This window comes from Arvicanthis niloticus, chromosome 6 (genome assembly GCF_011762505.2).
Source record: "Arvicanthis niloticus isolate mArvNil1 chromosome 6, mArvNil1.pat.X, whole genome shotgun sequence".
Classification (NCBI taxonomy): Eukaryota; Metazoa; Chordata; class Mammalia; order Rodentia; family Muridae; genus Arvicanthis; species Arvicanthis niloticus.
This window is the reverse complement of record NC_047663.1, coordinates 89,206,484-89,224,060: the sequence shown is the minus strand read 5'-3', so window position 1 is coordinate 89,224,060 and position 17,577 is coordinate 89,206,484. Positions and strand designations below refer to the sequence as shown.

At 53.6% G+C, this 17,577-nt stretch overlaps 4 protein-coding genes across 10 annotated transcripts; 3 read left to right on the top strand and 1 right to left on the bottom strand.

Annotated features, from left to right (window-relative positions):
- Positions 1–3,729: 3,729 nt before the first annotated feature.
- Positions 3,730–5,938, top strand: Metrn (meteorin, glial cell differentiation regulator). 2 transcript variants are annotated; one of them, XM_034504201.2, is made up of 4 exons: positions 3,735–3,951; positions 4,169–4,569; positions 5,416–5,475; positions 5,554–5,938. In XM_034504201.2, the coding sequence occupies exons 1-4, from the start codon at positions 3,854–3,856 to the stop codon at positions 5,868–5,870; spliced, it is 876 nt and encodes a 291-aa protein (XP_034360092.1). In that variant the 5' UTR covers positions 3,735–3,853; the 3' UTR covers positions 5,871–5,938. The 2 variants fall into 2 exon arrangements, with proteins under 2 accessions (XP_076793213.1, XP_034360092.1); XM_076937098.1 differs by lacking the exon at positions 5,416–5,475 and having other exon boundaries at positions 3,730–3,951.
- Positions 5,939–8,376: 2,438 nt separating this feature from the next.
- On the top strand, positions 8,377–10,272 carry Antkmt (adenine nucleotide translocase lysine methyltransferase). The gene is made up of 5 exons (XM_034504202.2): positions 8,377–8,712; positions 9,094–9,198; positions 9,284–9,424; positions 9,801–9,851; positions 10,006–10,272. The coding sequence occupies exons 1-5, from the start codon at positions 8,551–8,553 to the stop codon at positions 10,228–10,230; spliced, it is 684 nt and encodes a 227-aa protein (XP_034360093.1). The 5' UTR covers positions 8,377–8,550; the 3' UTR covers positions 10,231–10,272.
- Ccdc78 (coiled-coil domain containing 78) lies at positions 10,268–13,988 on the bottom strand. Of its 2 annotated transcripts, XM_034505076.2 has the most exons (13): positions 13,728–13,980; positions 13,412–13,522; positions 13,240–13,326; positions 12,889–13,005; positions 12,539–12,627; positions 12,363–12,441; positions 12,152–12,277; positions 11,720–11,895; positions 11,512–11,593; positions 11,284–11,360; positions 10,751–10,817; positions 10,579–10,679; positions 10,268–10,489 (listed from the first exon to the last, which is right to left on the bottom strand). In XM_034505076.2, exons 1-13 carry the CDS (start codon positions 13,785–13,787, stop codon positions 10,378–10,380), a joined length of 1,284 nt encoding a protein of 427 aa, XP_034360967.2. In that variant the 5' UTR covers positions 13,788–13,980; the 3' UTR covers positions 10,268–10,377. The 2 variants fall into 2 exon arrangements, with proteins under 2 accessions (XP_034360967.2, XP_076793210.1); XM_076937095.1 differs by lacking the exons at positions 13,240–13,326; positions 13,412–13,522 and having other exon boundaries at positions 13,728–13,988.
- Positions 13,989–14,777: 789 nt separating this feature from the next.
- On the top strand, positions 14,778–17,575 carry Haghl (hydroxyacylglutathione hydrolase like). 5 transcript variants are annotated; one of them, XM_034504200.2, is made up of 9 exons: positions 14,782–14,950; positions 15,179–15,369; positions 15,637–15,701; positions 15,786–15,903; positions 15,990–16,098; positions 16,180–16,283; positions 16,469–16,570; positions 16,780–16,859; positions 17,181–17,575. In XM_034504200.2, exons 2-9 carry the CDS (start codon positions 15,265–15,267, stop codon positions 17,347–17,349), a joined length of 852 nt encoding a protein of 283 aa, XP_034360091.1. In that variant the 5' UTR covers positions 14,782–14,950; positions 15,179–15,264; the 3' UTR covers positions 17,350–17,575. The 5 variants fall into 5 exon arrangements, with proteins under 5 accessions (XP_034360087.1, XP_076793212.1, XP_034360091.1 ...); XM_034504196.2 differs by having other exon boundaries at positions 14,778–14,950; positions 15,990–16,283; XM_076937097.1 differs by having other exon boundaries at positions 14,781–14,941; positions 15,990–16,283.
- Positions 17,576–17,577: the final 2 nt, after the last annotated feature.

The following is a 17,577-nucleotide window of genomic DNA, read 5'->3' as shown; positions in this document are numbered from 1 at the left end:
ACAGAGGCCTCCGCTGTCCTCCCTGCATCCCATGAGGTACATACAGTACAAGGCCCTGGGGAAGACAGTACAGGAAACAGGTCTCAGCGTGATGTCCAGCCTGAACAACCCCTGGCATGGATAGTCTTGGTTGTCAATGTAATACACGTGGGAAAAGAGAATTCAAGTCAGGAATTCCCTCCATCAGATTGGCCTGTGAACGTGTCTTTGAGGCATTTCCCTGACTCTGAGCACATCTGTCTGTCTGTCTGTCTGTCTATCTATTTATCTATCATCCATCCATCCATCCAATCATCTATCAGTCAATCATAATAATAAAAGAAAAAGAAACATTTTCTTCCTTCCCCTTTTCTTTTCTTCTTTCTTTCTTTTTTCTTTCTTTCTTGTTGTTTGTTTTTTTCTTGTTTTTAGATACAGTCTTTCACTGTATAGTCCTGATCATCCTGGAACTCAGTTCTATACACCAGGCTGGCGTTGAACTTGCAGAGATCCACCTGCCTCTGCTTCCTGAGTGCTGGGACTAAAGGCGTGTGCCATCACCACCCGGTTGTGATCCATTCCTTAAGCTCAAGGCACGAAACCTTGAGACACTCAAGGAAGCCCCAAAGTTGAGTATAAACAGCTGAGGCTCTCTGAGATTCAGGACGCTCTTACTCATCCATTTGCTCATTTCCCCTCTGGGTATCTGTAAGCACCGATACCAGCTCAGTTGGACCCTGAGGCTAGTCATGGCTTTCTGGGATCTATACCCACAGGCATCAGACTTCTCGTAGCTAATGATGGTCAAGGGTCCCTTTCCCTGACCATTGTGAGAAGTGGCATCTGTCTGGATCTTGTCCCATGGTGACAGAATCGTCATGTTTCTAGAAAATGGGAAGGGCAAGTCTAATAGAGAGACTCAGATCAGATGAGTGCTTCTTTCAGACCATGTTACCCCTTAGTAACGCCTTAGTAACCTCTTGTTGACCCCTAGCAGTTACCTCTTCCTGATAGGACTGTTGTCCTTGGAGGTTAGGGTGGCCCATCAGCTCCGAGACTGGCCAGCTCATGCCACATATTACCATTAGAGGGCGCCTAGACACTACTTTCTGCCTGCGATGGGGCGCCTGCCAAAGAATTACCAAAGTGCATTGCAACCTCTCAGGCCTGGACAGTTGTGCTTGTGGTCACCCCAGGTGTCCTATGTCCTCGGTACAGGCCATGGCATCTGCTATGCTTTCATCAGCAATGTCATGCCTTCTCTTCTTTTTTTTTTTCATTTCCAGTTTTATTTTTAAATTTTTATTTTATTATTATTATTTTTGTTGTTGTTGTTTGTTTTTTGAGACAGGGTTTTCCTGTGTAGCCCTGGCTGTCCTGGAACTCACTCTGTAGACTAGGCTGGTCTCGAACTCAGAAATCCACCTGCTTCTGCCTCCAGTTTTATTTTAAAGTTTTAAAATTACAACCACAGCAATCCCGTTCCCCATCCCCCCACCCCCACACTAATAACACTTATTTAAAGGGGGTGGGGAAGTCCTTGAGTTTACCATTTTTATTTTTGTCATGCTTTTTCATTGAAAAAAATTTTTTTTGGTCTTTCGAGATGAAATTTTTCTGTGTATCCCTGGCTGTCCTGGAACTCTGTAGATCGAGATTTCCTTGCTTCTGACTCCTGAGTGCTAGGATTAAAGGCATGTGTCACCACGGTTTGGCTGAAAATATTTTATTTATTTATTTTTTAAAAGATTTATTTATTTACTTTATGTATATGAGTACACTGTGGCCACCAGAAGAGGGCATCAGATCCCATTACAGATGGTTGTGAGCCACCTTGTAGTTGCTGAGAATTGAACTCAAGACCTATGGAAGAGCAGTCAGTGCTCTTAACCACTGAGCCATCTCTCCAGCCCTGAAAATATTTATGATTTTTTTTTTTACATTTTTTACCTTTAAGTGTGTGTGATATGTGTATGTGCCCATGCATGCATGCATGCATGCGAATGGATTTGCTTGTGGAGACAAGAGGCATCGAATTCCCTGAAAATGGAGTTTTGTGCTGTTGTGATCCTCTTGATGTGGACCTGGGAGCACAGGTTAGGTCCTCTGTAAATGCAGTAACTGCCACGCCATCTCTCCAGCCCATTTTATTTTATTATTTATTTACTTTTGGTTTTGTTTGGTTTTGTAGTTTAGACAAGGTCTCTATGTAGTCCCTGCTGTCTTGGACTTCTCTAAGTAGACCAGGCTGGCTCCAACTCAGAGATCCTCCTATTTCTGACTCCTGACTGCTGGAATTAAAGGTATGCAGCACAGTTTATTGCTTATTTTGTTTGTTTGAGACAGGGTCTCTGAATAGACCTGGCTGTTCTGGAACTCACTATGTAGTCCAAGCTGGCTTTGAACTCACAGAGATCTGCTTCTCTTTGCCTCCAGGTGCTGCAATTAAAGACATGTGCTATTATGCCCAAAATATACTACTTACTGTGATACAAGGTTTCACCATGTAACTAGAAGGTCTGGAACTCTCTGCAAAGACACCAATCTGACTTAGACTCACAGAAATCCACCAGCCTCTGCCTCTCAAGCACTGCACCACTTCAGCTGATGTCCTTAGGCTGACAGCAGGACCAACTGCTCCCTCCCACTGAGACCACTGGGTCTCATCTGTCCGTGAGTCCAGGTCCTGGCCAACTGGGCGGGTTTCAAACAGAACCTGGAGGATCCAGAGATAGAGCCCTGGGGCTGGAAGAGAGATCCTCAGAAACTTTCCAAGGCTCTTCTTCTATCTTCAGTCTCCTCAATCCTCCCTTCGGTCAGATTCAAAGGACAAGCTGCTCCAAAGAAGCTCTTCCCTTTGGAGGGTTTCATCGTGGCTCCAGTGTGTTACTTCAGAGCAAAGGATGACTTTGAACATCTGGGCTTTACTTCCTGCCTGCTGGAATTACAGGCAAGACCCACTACACTCTCAATTTAACAGTATTTTGAAGATCAAAGCCAGAAGTGTATGCCTGTGTAGTAGGTGCCCTATAACCTAGTCACATCTTCAGGCCCCCTGGGATATTTTTCGGATCTCCCCTTTCAATTCATCTTGACTCTGTAGGGCAGGACGGCCTGCCTGGACTATGGCACTGGCAAAGACTTCCAGGCTTTGTTTCCAGTCTTCAGGCAGGTCCCCCAGAATGCCTCATTTTTTTTCCATAGTATTCATTTAACATTGAAGGAGTGTGCATGTAGGTCTGAGAAAGTATGGTGGCAGAAGGAGGCCCACACTTCCCATGCTGGTCTTCCCAGAGCTAGCCAGTGTTCTTTCTTTTTCCCAAACTCAAGTTTGGCTTAGTTCCATGCCCCAGGCCCTCTGTACCCTCCCTTATGAGATGCAAGAACACAGGGGTTTTCATCTCTCTTCCCTAGGGTACCAGTGTTCAGATGTTGGCTGCAAACTCCACTCCCTCTCTCAGAAAGAGACAGTCCCACTGAGGTCCATCAAAGGTCAAGAGAGGTGCACAGCCCTCCAGATTCCAGTCGACAGAGAACCCCACCAATCCAAAGACGTTCCAGGGTACTGGGGATCTCCAGTTGGGGAAACAGGAGGGCTTTCTCCTCTATCTAACCCGGCCTGGGACCGAGCTCCCGCCTTGAGCCCGCCCCACCCCCATGAGGGTGCTGTAATTGGAGGAAAGTTCTGCGGCTTGTGGCGATTGGCCTGAGAGCACAAGCCCCGCCCTCTAGCCCGGGAGCTCAGAGGGGGCTGCGCCCAGGGGTCGCTGGTTGTGGGGACGCGCCGGGCCCGGCAGCCGCGCCGGGGGCTGCTCGCGCTGCCGCCCCGACCCTCCCGGGGCAGCAGCCCGAGGCCCCGGCGCGTCCCCGAACCATGCTGGTAGCCGCTCTTCTCGGCGCGCTGTGCTGCGGCCTCCTGGCCGCGTCTGCTCGCGCTGGCTACTCCGAGGACCGCTGCAGCTGGAGGGGCAGGTACCAGGAGGGACTGCGGGGAGGGCTTTTTTTTTTTTTTTTTTTTTTAATTTAAATCTTGGGTTGGAGGGCTCCTTCCCACTTGGAACTTAGGAAGCGCGGACCTCAATGTCCAGTTCCACCGAGTGGACGCAGATGTTGGTGGCCGCGGGAAAGGGGATGAGCGGGCTAGGGAAACAAGGGCCACCCACCTGAGAACCATCGCCCTCGTCCCCAGCGGTTTGACCCAGGAGCCTGGCAGCGTGGGGCAGCTGACCCTGGATTGTACTGAGGGCTCTATCGAGTGGCTGTATCCAGCCGGGGCGCTGCGCCTGACCCTGGGCGGCCCCGATCCGGGCACGCGGCCCAGCATCGTCTGTCTGCGCCCAGTGCGCCCTTTCGCTGGTGCCCAGGTCTTCGCCGAACGGATGGCCGGCAACCTAGAGTTACTATTGGCCGAGGGCCCGGACCTGGCTGGGGGCCGCTGCATGCGCTGGGGTCCCCGGGAGCGCCGAGCCCTTTTCCTGCAGGCCACACCACACCGCGACATAAGCCGCAGAGTTGCTGCCTTCCGTTTTGAACTGCACGAGGACCAGCGTGCAGAAATGTCTCCCCAAGCCCAAGGTCTTGGTATGGATGGTGAGTGACTAGATTGGCTGGAGAGGAGCTGGGTGTCAGAAATTGGCCCTCTACACTGGCCTGATGGGAATGGACCTTGCCACTCCACTGCACGGGGAGTCCTTCTGTAGCTTGACAGAGGCCACTCTGGTGGAGAGCATGGTGGCTTCCAGGTCATAAGGAGGTGAACTGGGAGTGCTCCCTCCTTTCTCTCCTTTTCCTCTTTAAGGTTCCTTTTAGGAAAAGAACAGGAGGGGGCAAACGCCTGAGAGGCCAGCCTTGGGTCTCTGGTTTCTGAAGGGTTGGGGGAAGGGTTGGGCTGGGACAGAATCAAAGCCTATGGCCAAGACTGTCCAGGGCTCCCTGGCCTGGTGGTGACCTCCTTCCCCTCCCCCCAGCCCAGCCAACAAAAGTCCAGTGTGCCTCCTCGTCGCCATGGATACTGCCTGCCCTGCCTCCCTGCAGGGCACCAGGCCCAGTGCTTTACTCCTCTGGAACTTGTAGCCTGACCCTGCAGGGAATGGCTCTCTGACTGTTCTGCTCTAGCTAGAGACCCCAGAACCAGAGTCCACTAGAATATCCTGTCATCCTAGCTGGGTCCGGGAGGCAGCTCTGGGAGGTCACAAAGAGTTTCCCAGTGTTGATCTGAGCCTATGAGATGGGTGTGCAGAAATGTGTATCAGCCACTAAGTTGTCCATCAGTAGGCATGGACCTGCAGGGTGTCTTCAGGCTGTATGATGCTGGAAGAAAGGTTTAGTCGCTAGCTCCTGTACCTTTTCCTCCTGGGAGGAGCTGTGGGCTCACAGTGTGAGCTCACATGTGCTGAGAGATCCCAGGCCTGGCTGATGGCTTGCCTTGCATGCTAGGTGCCTGCAGGCCCTGCAGTGATGCTGAGCTCCTCCTGGCTGCGTGCACCAGTGACTTTGGTGAGTGTGTTGCGGAAGAGCTTAGGGTCTGCCCCACATTCCCACATGCCCACCACTGGCCACCATGTCTCTTCATAGTGATCCATGGGACCATCCGTGGGGTCGCCCACGACACGGAGCTGCAAGAATCAGTCATCACTGTGGCGGCCACTCGTGTCATCCGCCAGACGCTGCCACTGTTCCAGGAAGGGAGCTCGGAGGGCCAGGGCCAGGCTTCCATTCGTACCTTGTTGCGCTGTGGTGTGCGTCCTGGCCCGGGCTCCTTCCTCTTCATGGGCTGGAGCCGATTTGGTGAAGCTTGGCTGGGCTGTGCTCCCCGCTTCCAAGAGTTTAGCCGTGTCTATTCAGCCGCTCTCACAGCCCACCTCAACCCATGTGAGGTGGCACTGGACTGAGAGACCTGGGAGCAAGCCCTGGATGGACCTTCCTCTGGGGGGTGGGGTGTTGGGGACGGGTGATAGGAGGGTGGGTGGGAAGGGTGTGACTCAGATGGCATCCTAGCACCCACCGTGAGGTGGTAGAATACTAAATAACCTGGATCATACCAGCCACTGTAGACATGGTCTTCTGTGACAGGCAGGCACACCCAGCTCTGCTCCTGCTTCAGCTACTTCCAACCCTTCTTAGCCTGCTGACCAGTGAGCTCCTGTTCTCCTTCAACTGCAGGGTGCTGCTGGGGTTCAGAGCAACTGTACGGTAGTTTGGAAGACTTGGGCTAATTGGGTTTTTTTTTTTAGGTGGCCTGGGGGTTAAGCAGACAGACATCACTTCCAGCTCTGAACGAAGCCTTTTAGGGAGGGGTGCTGTAGCCTGGCAGTGTGCCATTCCCTTCCATGGTCGTTGTGAGCCATACAGTCATCCTTGGCCCGGTCCCGCCCTTGGGGAAGAATGGGCCCCTCTGTCCAGAGGCCCCTGAGACGTGCTGAGCATCCAGACATGGCAAAGCGCCTGCAGGGTGTGGGGTCTCCCCTGCAGGATCCTGCTTGTTCGTTTCCGGCGGGAGAAATGGACAATGGGGTCTCTAAGGACTGTTTCCCGCCGCTGGCCCCATTGTTGCCATCCCTGCTTTCCTCCTGGGCCTCCCTATTGCGCAAAAGGCTAGTGAGACCCTGGACAGACAAAGCCCGTGGCTTGAAAGCCCTTGAGTGAGGTGTGCACTGGGCTTCTTCGGATATCAGTCAGATTCCTGCTGCCTCTATCTCGTGGCTCCTGGGAAACTGCTTCAGCTCCAGCGCTGAGCAGAGTGGGAGTGGAGTTCTAGAAATGCGTGACCTCCCTTTAAGGCCTTCCACCTATCATCAGTCCCAACAGACTATTCATTCAGACTGGGAGAGTGATAAGGCTGTGCAGAGACCAGACGTATGGTTTCTTGCCCCAGACTGTGCCAATGACGGCACCTGGTGGCACCACACCCTACATAGGCCCTGGAATGGCTACTTTGGAATATTTAGAGTCAGATAACCTGTGTGTAATCTGAGGGTGGACACAGAGCATGCTCCTTTTACATGGACTGCTTGCTTATGGAGAGGGAGGGGTGATGAGGGTAAGAAGTCACTCCTGAAGGGTAGGCAACAGCATTTTCTCCCTCTCTATCTGCCTCTAAACTGGCCCCTTACTACTTCCTCTCATCTCTCCAAGTTTCATAGAGTGCTAAGGGTTTAGACCCTCATCTTTCCATCTGATAAGGGAAGGCTGGTCCAGCGGCCCCAAGTCTGCTTTAGGAAGCAGATAGTGAAGGCCCGAAACAGTAGAAGCAGAGACAGCAAGGGGAATAGTATGTGTGACCCAAATCACAGGAGCTAGCCTGGGAAGCCTTGTAGGGACCAGAGACACCTCCAAGTAGAGCCCTAGCAGCTGAGGAGCAGTGTGTGGGTGCCAATGTCAGGTAAAGTTGCTGGGGCTTTTTGGATGCTCTAGGTCTGAGAATACTGCCAGGAGCAGCAGACAAGAATAGCTGTGTCCAAGCAACCCTGTCTAGAATTCAATGTCTGAGAGAGCTCTGGTATAATTCTCTCAGTGGCCAGATTCTGAGCTTGATGGAGCAGAGCCTCTCTCTGCAGAATACACGTACACCTGCTGCCTTGGGACACCTGTCCAGCAGATGGTTTTGGAGGATAACACTCTGCACCTGGGGGATAGGGTGGTGGTCCTGGGCATGTTCAATTTGGAAGTCATCACTGTCTCTGCTAGGGATAGCCAAGGAGGATTAGGCCATGAGTGAGCAAAGACAAGATCTGCCATTCCCAGACATTTAGCCTTGATGTGGGTGGTCGGGGTCCAGCGGCTTGACTCAAGGCACTATCTGTTTCCATGCAGGGCCTTACTGGGAGTCACTCAACCCTTTATTTTTGAAGGAAGGAGATCTTCCGGGCTCCTGGGCTGTCTTCCACCCTAGGCTGGGCCGGCTGCCAGCACCCAGCCGCTCACATCCGGCCCCCTCCCTCTATACTCACTAGAGAGCCAACATCTGTCGCTATCTGACCGCCCCACTCCTTCAACCCCAGAATACTGTTTCCCACCTAATTATTGTTGCTGTAGGGTGGGGGGCTGGAAGGACGTCCTCTGGTTTGCTTCTCAGTTTTTGGTAGGCTTTCAGGAAAGGAAGTCTTGGTCAACAGAATTTGCATGAGAGTGACTTTCAGTTATAGGCCCTGGCTATAACCCGAGGCTCTGAGCCAGGCGCAGTACAGCCTCAGGGGGATCTAGAACTGAGATTCCATATGGCTGTCTGTAGAGTGGACCCTGAAGTATGTCTCGGACCGTAGACCCACTCGAGGCAAACTGTCATTCTCGCTCATCGCCTGCGTCATTACGACCCCAAACCATCACCCGGAACCCAAGGAGGGCCCCCCGGATGGCTGGGCGGAGAAGAATGAGTGTCGGACTGGCCCGGGAGGCTTCTTCCACTTCCGGCGTCTGATCGCAGCCGAAATCTAGACTTCTGCAGTTGCGGCTGGTGTAGGCTGCTAGCGAGCAGCGTACGGCTCAGGCTGGGGGCAGCGGGGAGGGCAACCGCGTCTAGCTACTGGCTGAGAGCCTTGGGAACTACGACCTTTAACTGAGTGTCTCTCAATCATGGATCACGACGACCCAGCCGAAGCGCTGACTGAGCTGCGGGAGAAGCGGCTGGGCTTGCTGGAGTTATTGCAAACGGCGGCAGGCTCGGGGTTGGCCGTCTATGCTATGTGGGCGCTTCTGCTGCAGCCCGGCTTCCGCCGGGTGCCTCTGAGGCTGCAGGTGCGGCATTGACCCTTGGAAGGAGAGGGACCAAAAACTAGTGCAAGTCAAGGATCAATGGGTGGGATCAAGGCTACTGTGGGTAGCGTAAAGATGGGCGGAATCAATTATGGTGCGGGACCTAACCCGGGAACCCGATGTACGGAGAGTTGGGACTAATAAGTTGCAGAGCCTGGGCCTGTCGTCCTGACCAAGGCTAAATGAATGAAGCTGGGATTGAATTACTGAGGGGTACATGACTATGACTAGAGAGTGGGCGGGGCTGCACCCGATGTGGCAGGTATCAATTTAAGGAAGGAACTCTAGTAGGCACGCATCGGCCCCCAACCTGGTGCTTCTGCTTGTGCGATCTAGCCTCAGTCCACCAAATTCCTTATTCAGGTGCCCTACGTTGGCGCGAGTGCCCGGCAGGTTGAGAACGTGCTGTCACTGTTGCGAGGCCGCCCTGGAAAAATGGTGGATCTAGGCTCTGGTGATGGCAGGATCGTAAGGCCTGTGGCTTTATATTCGTTGTCCCTCCCGTGGTGGCCCCATTCCCTACATCCAGGTCCCACAGTCTTGGCTTTCATAGGTGCTGGCGGCCCACCAATGTGGTCTCCGTCCAGCTGTGGGGTATGAGCTGAACCCGTGGCTTGTGGGACTTGCACGGCTGCATGCCTGGAGGGCCGGTTGTTCCGGGAGTGTCTGCTACCATCGAAAAGATCTCTGGAAGGTACGCTACCAAACTTAAACACGCCCCTCTTTTCTTTTTCTTTCTTTCCAAACTTGATTTTCTTTTCTATCCCTCCCTCCCTTCCTTTCATTCTTTCCTTTGAGATGTGGTCTCTAGTCCAGGCTTATCTCAAACTAGCCTAGATTATAGACATGCACCATCAGACCTAGTTTATGCAGAACTGAACTAAGGATCAGACCCAGGAATTTGTGTATGCTGGGCAAGCACTCTGCCGACTTAGTCACACCTCCAGCTTCTGATACCTTTATCTCCCAAGTTTCATGCTCTGAGAGGCTATCATGCTGGTATCTGGGTGGGCTAGAGGCCCTACCTTGGTGACCCCATGCCCTCCAGCCTTTATCCTTATTTCCTACAGGTGAGCCTCAGGGACTGTCACAACGTGTCTGTGTTCCTGGCTCCCAGTGTGGTAGGTATTGGGTCTGCTGTCCTGCTTGGAGATCAGGGCCAGAGTCTCCGATCTTGGATACTCTCAGGCCTAGAATATGTTTCAGGCTCAGCTGGATGGGGCAACTCTTTCTTACCTGCTCCTCTGCCCTCCCCCCTCCTGTTCTTTCCTACAGCTCCCACTGCTGGAGGACAAGCTGCAAGTGGAGCTTCCTGCAGGGGCCCGGGTGGTATCTGGGCGATTCCCCCTTCCCACCTGGCAGCCTGTAGCTGTGGTGGGCGAGGGCACCGACAGAGTTTGGGCTTATGATGTCCATGGTACTGGGCCAGCTGTGTCTTGTGGATGCATCAAGGGCATCCCAGAGTCCAGTTCTACCTTGGTCTCTAGGGCCCCTGTTTGACAAGCTGGCTGAATGGATAAAATAAAGACTCCGTGGGTTCAATTTTGACTTTTGTTTGTTCCAGGAATCACTTCCTGGAGAGGGGTGTCCAGAGGGTTCCATGCTGGCTGTGAAGAGATTTGATTTGAGTGTTTTCTGGGCAACTAGCTAGTGACTGTGAGTCCTTGGGCGCTGAGGCCTAGTGGAAGGCACAGTTTCTACTCCTTGGAGATCTCCTGTATTCACCAACTTCCTCAGTTTCAGGATTTCCTGCTTGTACCTGATTGGGATGATCAGACAAATCACTTATCTGGCCCTGAATTCACTTTTTCCACCTAGATTAGGACCCTGGGGTCAAATCCAGCCTACCTGCCCAAGTGCTGCTCCACATACTCCTGCATCTCAGAAAGCTGCTGCTCGGCCATGGTGGCCCGAACCAACAGCTGTGCCCGTTCCCGTTCTAGCTCCGCCTGTTGGAGGCATGAATCAGGAGCCATGGCAGGATGTAGGGTGGGCATCCCCACCACTCCTTCCCCACTACCTGAGTGTTCTGGGAGAAGTCCTGCAGCTTCTGCTGGATTTGGGCCCAGGATGCAGTGTCTAGAGCCCTGTGAGAGGAGGGAAGGAGGGGCAGTCTCCAAGCCAGGTGTAATACCTGCTATGTGGTTTTAGGACAGCATAGCTCTGCCTGGAGCTCTGGAGCATCTGTACATGGATAATTCTGACTAGCTCGGTGACCCCTGGTCTATACAGTGTTTTCTTCCCCAATCCCTGGGAGGTACTACCTCAAGAGCCTGCCTGATGTACAGCAAGCAGGTCTAGAGGTTCAAAGCTACAGAGGCCACCAGGCTGTCAGCTGCCACCAAACTTGTTCCACCTGTCAGATACTTAACAAAGCATTCATCCATTTTTTGATGATTACCAGTGTTCCCCATACAAACTGAGATAGCCCAGAGCAGGGATAAGAGAACCCTACCAGATAGCAAGGGTTGCTAGAATGAATGAAGGCTGTGCAGCTTCTGGTTCTCTCTGCCTGACTTATAGACCTCCCCTGTACCAACAGAAAGCACTCACAGTGGCTGTGGCTTGTCGTTGGTAGCGTCACCAGATCCCTTCTCTGGGTACAGTAGCCGTGTCCTATGTCGACCATACTGTAAAAGGACATGGTGGCCTCCCTTGGTTGGCTGAAGAAGGCCTACTGCTCAAAGGCTTGGGATGAGGGCAGAAGTGAGTCCTTCCTGAGGCTCTGGCTTCAAGGAAGTTTTGGGCAGCAAGGAAGGGGCACCTGGACCCCAGTATTACCTTGTTTTCCCTTGGGTGGCTGAGTTCAGTGGCCCACTGCATGGGTAATGGCTCCAGGTTGATGGCTGTTGCAAAAGTAGCCCTGGGAGAACCATGTGACCTGCTGGGATCTGTTTGTGCCTGGAGCTGCTCCTGCAGCATACTAAACCACAGTACAGGTGGCATGTTGCCATCCCACCCCAGGTGCCTGGGTCAGGGTGGAGCCCACCTGCAAGTGGTTAGCAGCAACTCCTGCCTCTGGTTCACCTCTGCCAGGCGCTTGCGGTAGGCCCGGGCAGCTTGGGCCAGCTGTTGCTCTCGGCTTCGGTGTGCGGCCCGAATGTCCTGCAGAGTAGCCTCCAGGAAAGCTTGAAGGGCTCCCTGACTTGTGCTACTGGCATTCTCCTGGAGGGGGTTGGGTAGGACAGAGCTAGGGTTGGGGCTGGGTTTGGACCAGGTTAGGCAGCCAAGCTGAAGGAGCTGGGCTTGAGTTGGGTCACATGGTTGGGCTTAACTTTACCTCCTATCCTAGCTGGCTGTGCAGGGCCCCGGGACCACAGAGCCCTTGTAATGGTCTGCCCAGCACAGCCAGGCCAGACTCGCAGTCCTCAGGTCTAAGAGTCTATTTCTGACCACTACAGGACATCACTAAGGTGCTCACCACTGTCTCTTTGGCATAGCGCTGCAACCGGACAGCATACTCCTCGTTCAGCTTCTTTAACTGGAGCTGCAGCTGGGCATTTTCAGTTTCAGCCTGCCGGAGCTGATCCCGACAGGAGGACAGTACCTAGGAGTACCCGAGAGGCGATCGCTCTGTCTGTAGGATTCCCACCTGCCAGGTCTTGAGGTTCACTGGCTGGGTAAAGCCTCACCATGGCTTGGGCAGCCAGTTGCTGACCAGCTGACATGGCTTCCTCTCGGGCTCCCTGCAACTGCTGACTTAGGGTTTCCCTGTGAACACAGTACAGGCTCAGCTAGGCCAGGATGAGGTACTCCCCCATCTTTCTGACCACTGGACTCTGCTTGTTCTAGGTGAGGTGAAACTCACACTTGTGTCTCCAGTGCCTGTTGCCTGACTCTGTGATGCTCCTGAACCCATTTCAGTTCCTCCTGCAGCTTCTGCTGGCCTCCTGAGGGCTGTAGTGTGAAAAAGACCAAACTTACTGCACGTGGGGCAGATCCCTGTGCTAGGTGGCTGTACACCCACGTTGTTCATGCTGCTCAAGCTCAGAGAGCCTGACTTTTGTGGGCTGCACCTTTGTGGACAGAAGAGAAGAGAGGGGAGGGGAGGGAGTAGCAGACACCCGTTTCACTGCCCCTGGGCAGGTGCTCAGCCCAGTGCTCATGGTAACCTGGAATCTTTGGTAGGGGAAATTCAGGCCTGGTTTCTCCACTGACCTCTAGTGGTGGCACCTGGTATTGCCCCAGATTGGCCGCTGACTGGACTCTATGTCCCTGGCAGGCACCATTTCCATGCAATTCTAGCTCTAGCACCCGACTTTCCAGTCGAAGAACCTGTAGAGATCGAGGGTGACCTGAGGTCTCGCCAGCTGCTGACCACCTGGAGCAAGTAGATATTCATCCAGGTGCGTGCAGGAGCACATAGGCAGGAGCCAGGTAGAGGTCCACAGACACAAAAGTAAATGTTCACTCCCAGGCACCTGAACCCCTAAATGGTGCTTTTCCTGGGTGTGTTCTCTGTTCCTGAATGAACTCAGGCTGACACACATCGCTCGTTTGGCTACTCACTTCCCTCCTCAGCTCAAAGACTTCAGCCTCATGCTGTTCACGCAAGTGATGGGTTGCAATCTGCAGATCAACTAGCTCCTTAGAAATCTGTGGGTAACCAGGGCGAGAGATGCTGCCAGTGGCTTCTTAGGCTCTCTGCTCTTACCACAGCCCCACAGCCCCCCACATCCACCTGCAACCGCTGTTCCTCACTCAGCTCCAGATGTGTGTGACGCTCTGTCTCCAGTGCCCAGGCTGGGTGCCCAGAGACTCTCGGCAGCCAGTCCTCAGCTCCTGGAACAACCTAGAAGGCACCACCAACCCACACCTACATGGGTCTCGGGCCTGGGCCATGGACCCCATTCTCATTAAGGCATTTCAGCCCTCCTGAACCAGGTCAACCCCTTCCCTGGGCAGGAATAGACAGAGGATCCAGGGACTTCATCCCTTCTGGTCATTTAAGAAAAGGAAGGACTCCAATAAAACATCAGTGTCTTGGAAGGACTCACGTTCTCTGCAACTCGAAGAGGGGCTCCTGGCCTGGGGTCTGGGGCTTCCACGTATTCCATAGAGGAGAGAAGTTCTGGCCCCTGATCCGTCTGATGGTGGCCTGCTTCCTGGTTGCTGGGAGTGTTGTCAGTGTTGCCAAGGCCTCTGTTGATCTTAGAGACTACCTATCCTGCCTACAAGGAAGGGCAGGGCAGTTTAGTGGTTAGGAAGAGTAGTATCCACAAATGGCATCCTTTCCTTCCTGGGCCTCATTCCCTCATGGCAAAAACAGACAAGCACTCTCTTTCTTTTTCTTTTTTCTTTTTCTTTTCTTTTTTTTTCTTTCTTCTTCTTTTTTTTTTTTTTTTTTGGTTTTTTCGAGACAGGGTTTCTCTGTTAGCCTTGGCTGTCCTGGAACTCACTCTGTAGACCAGGCTGGCCTCGAACTCAGAAATCCGCCTGCCTCTGCCTCCCAAGTGCTGGGATTAAAGGCGTGCACCACCACCGCCCAGCAAGCACTCTCTTTCTTGCAGGCCAGCTGGATCAGGGAATGCATGACCATGCCAAACCTGTACCTGCAGTTGCAGACACTATTTGTCTTTATATTGGATGCCATATTGTCCCTTAGGGATTTGTAACTATTTCCAGTGGTTCTCAACCTTCCTAATGCTGAGACCTTTTAATGCAGTTCTTTGTGTGGTGACCCCCAACCATAAGATTATTTCATTGCTATTTCAAATTGTAATTTTGATATTGTTACGAATCGTAAGTATCTGTGTTTTCCAATGGTCTTAGGTGACCCCCTCCATTTTTTTTAAAGGTGTCGTGACCCACAGGTTGAGAACCAGTGTATTAGACTCTAGTATAACTTCCTGTGTCAGTCGAACTCACACTAGCAGGTGAACGAGCTGGACACACCCTCTGTCTGAGTGAAGTGGGCACAATCAGAAGTAGTGGACTTTGGAAGCTAAGTTCAGCCTGGGAACAAGAAAGGCTAACCTTAGGAGGTCCCTTTGCCCGAGGCTGAATTGGAGCATGCGCACTGCACCATTGTGCACAACCGGTGCGTGTGGTCCCTTCTGCTCATGCGCGGTTCCAGCTATCGTCCCTCAGGTCTCCGCAGCACTCAGGATCCCGACCGAGGGGTGGTGATGTCGCGGTGGGCAGCGGCCACACGCTCTCCAGGACTAGATCGGCGGCTGATGTGCGAGTGAGGGGAACAGCAGGGAACGAGGTCGTCCAGGTCTGGGATCCTAGTACAGTCGAGAGAGGTCTGCTGCGGAAGGCGGGGCCTACTGGCACCATGAGCTAGAAGCCGCAATGCTGTGTAGCTTTTTGGGGGATGTTGAAGCTGGGACAGTGGGCGGGGTCTGAGGTGAGCAAGGCAGGCAGCCCCTGAAGAGCTTGGAACTGAAGCAGTTCCTCTGGGAAACTCTTGGGTAGCGAAGCAACTCTTCCTTTTTGCCCCCAGTGGGTGTGTGGCTGACCCGCCTCGTGCACCTCTGGAGAAGGGATTCATTAGGTTGAGGAAGTGTGGACTGGCTGAGGTCTGCGACCATGAAGGTCAAAGTCATCCCGGTACTTGAAGACAACTACATGTACCTGATCATTGAGGAACACACACGGGAGGCCGTGGCTGTAGACGTGGCTGTGGCCAAGAGGGTGAGAGCCGACAAAGGGGATTCCCTGAGCAGACCCGACCCCTAATTGTTTTAGGTCATTTGATATATTATCTTTGGGCTCCCTTGAAGTATGGCCACCTTTGATGTTTGTAGTTCCCCAGTAATTGTAATTGTCCCATATCTCCCCTAACCCTTGCTGCCCTGGGTCCTGGCCTGCCTGTGGAATTAAGCATCTGAACCTAGTGAGCCAGAATGGGATGGGTGGCCCACCTGGACTGCTGCGGCACTGTGACCTCTTTCTTTCCAGCTGCTGGAGATTGCAGGCCGTGAGGGAGTGTCTCTGACCACAGTGCTGTCCACCCATCATCACTGGTAAATAAAGAGGGTGTGTGTTGAGGCCTGAAGCAGTCTCCTCCACCAGCACCCTGACTTGACCAGACTCCCACACTTCCACAGGGACCACACACGTGGAAATGCAGAGCTGGCACACCTGCGGCCGGGATTGGCTATCATGGGAGCAGATGAGCGCATCTGTGCACTAACACGCAGGCTGGAACACGGAGAAGAGCTTCAGGTGAGCATGTACCCAGGAGGGGAGGGGAGGGTCCTGGTCCGGGCCTGCCCACCGGCCCTCACAGGTCCAATGCCTCACCATCGCAGTTTGGGGCCATCCACGTGCGATGCCTCTTGACGCCGGGCCACACCTCTGGCCACATGAGCTACTTCCTGTGGGAGGATGAATGCCCGGACCCACCAGCCCTCTTCTCTGGTACCTTGCAGCCTGGACTAATCCACCTACTCAATTCCACTGTGCCCTCCCTACCCGCTTCTGACCCTTTTTGCTCCCTAGGGGATGCTCTGTCAGTGGCAGGCTGTGGCTGGCACCTGGAGGACACTGCCCAGCAGATGTACCAGAGCTTGGCCAAGACTCTGGGTACCCTTCCACCCCAGACGGTGAGCCTTGGCCTCCTGGGGGGGTCCACATGCCTGACCCCGGACTTCCTCCTGGTACTTAACCTGTGCTTTTGTGCTTGTCCTGCTTTGGTAAAGGTGGTGTGGACCTGGATGGGCTGGGAATAGAAGTGCTTGGCCCTTTGGCCTGGGACAATGTGTGTTCACTGAGCTCCGTCTTTTTGCAGAAGGTGTTCTGTGGTCATGAGCATACGCTGAGCAACCTTGAGTTTGCACAGAAAGTGGAGCCCTGCAACAACCACGTGCAAGCGAAGCTGTCCTGGGCCCAGGTGCTCCACTTCCAGCTCCATAGAGGGGGTGGGGGCAGTAGTAGCCTTCCTGAAGTTTGGGGTGAGTTAGAAAGGGAATCAGGATGAGGCTTCTGCTGGCTTCAGCTGCCAGGGCTGGGGTTTTGCCCTGCTGCACCTTGCACCTTAATCTCCCTGTGGCTGTTGGCTGTCAAGAGGCCCAGTTATAATTGGGGACCTGTTCTTTGCAGAAGAGGGATGATGATGATGTACCTACTGTGCCTTCGACACTGGGCGAGGAGCTCATGTACAACCCTTTCCTAAGGGTGACGTAAGTATGGCTGTGTCCTCTGCCTTCCTGTGGTGGGGGCTGAGCCATATCAGTGGGTAGGGCAACCTCAAGAGGCTGTGTGCACTGCCAGTTAGTCTCCCCATGGAGCAGTCTCAGGACTAGCCTGGCATCCTTAGGGCCTCTTTGGCAGTCATTTGAGTAGTTAGGAGGGTATCTGGGGACTATTTATTGAGCTGAATGTCCCTGGCACCGGAGAAGGGCATTTGTTAAGGGCCCTCCTTCCATCCACTGCCCTGCTGGGCCCCACCCCCATGGGCAGCTGGCCAGGCCCACAGTTCCCCAGCATATTCTTCCCTGCAGAGAGGATCCAGTTCGTGCGTTTACAGGCCAGGTGGCCCCAGCCCAGGTCCTGGAGGTCCTCTGCAGGGAGCGAGCACGCTTCCAGCGTGCTTTGGAGCCACCTCAGCCCCAGGTTCGGGCACTCCTGGCCTTACAGTGGGGGCTCCTGAGCACACGCCAGGAAAAGTGAGCTGTGTGGGGAGCCTGCTTGTCCCCACACTCCCCTGGACCTCAGGCTGACTGAAACCTCGGCCTCCAGAACCTGCTGACCCCCTGCCACCCTGCTTTGAAGAACCAGCAAGTGGTGCCTCCACTGCCTCTACTCTTTATGGAGCTGTACAACTGGGATCTGTAGGAGCCCTTGTGGGTCCAGACATATCCTGGGGACAGGAGAGTGAATAAAACTTTGAAAGGCCCA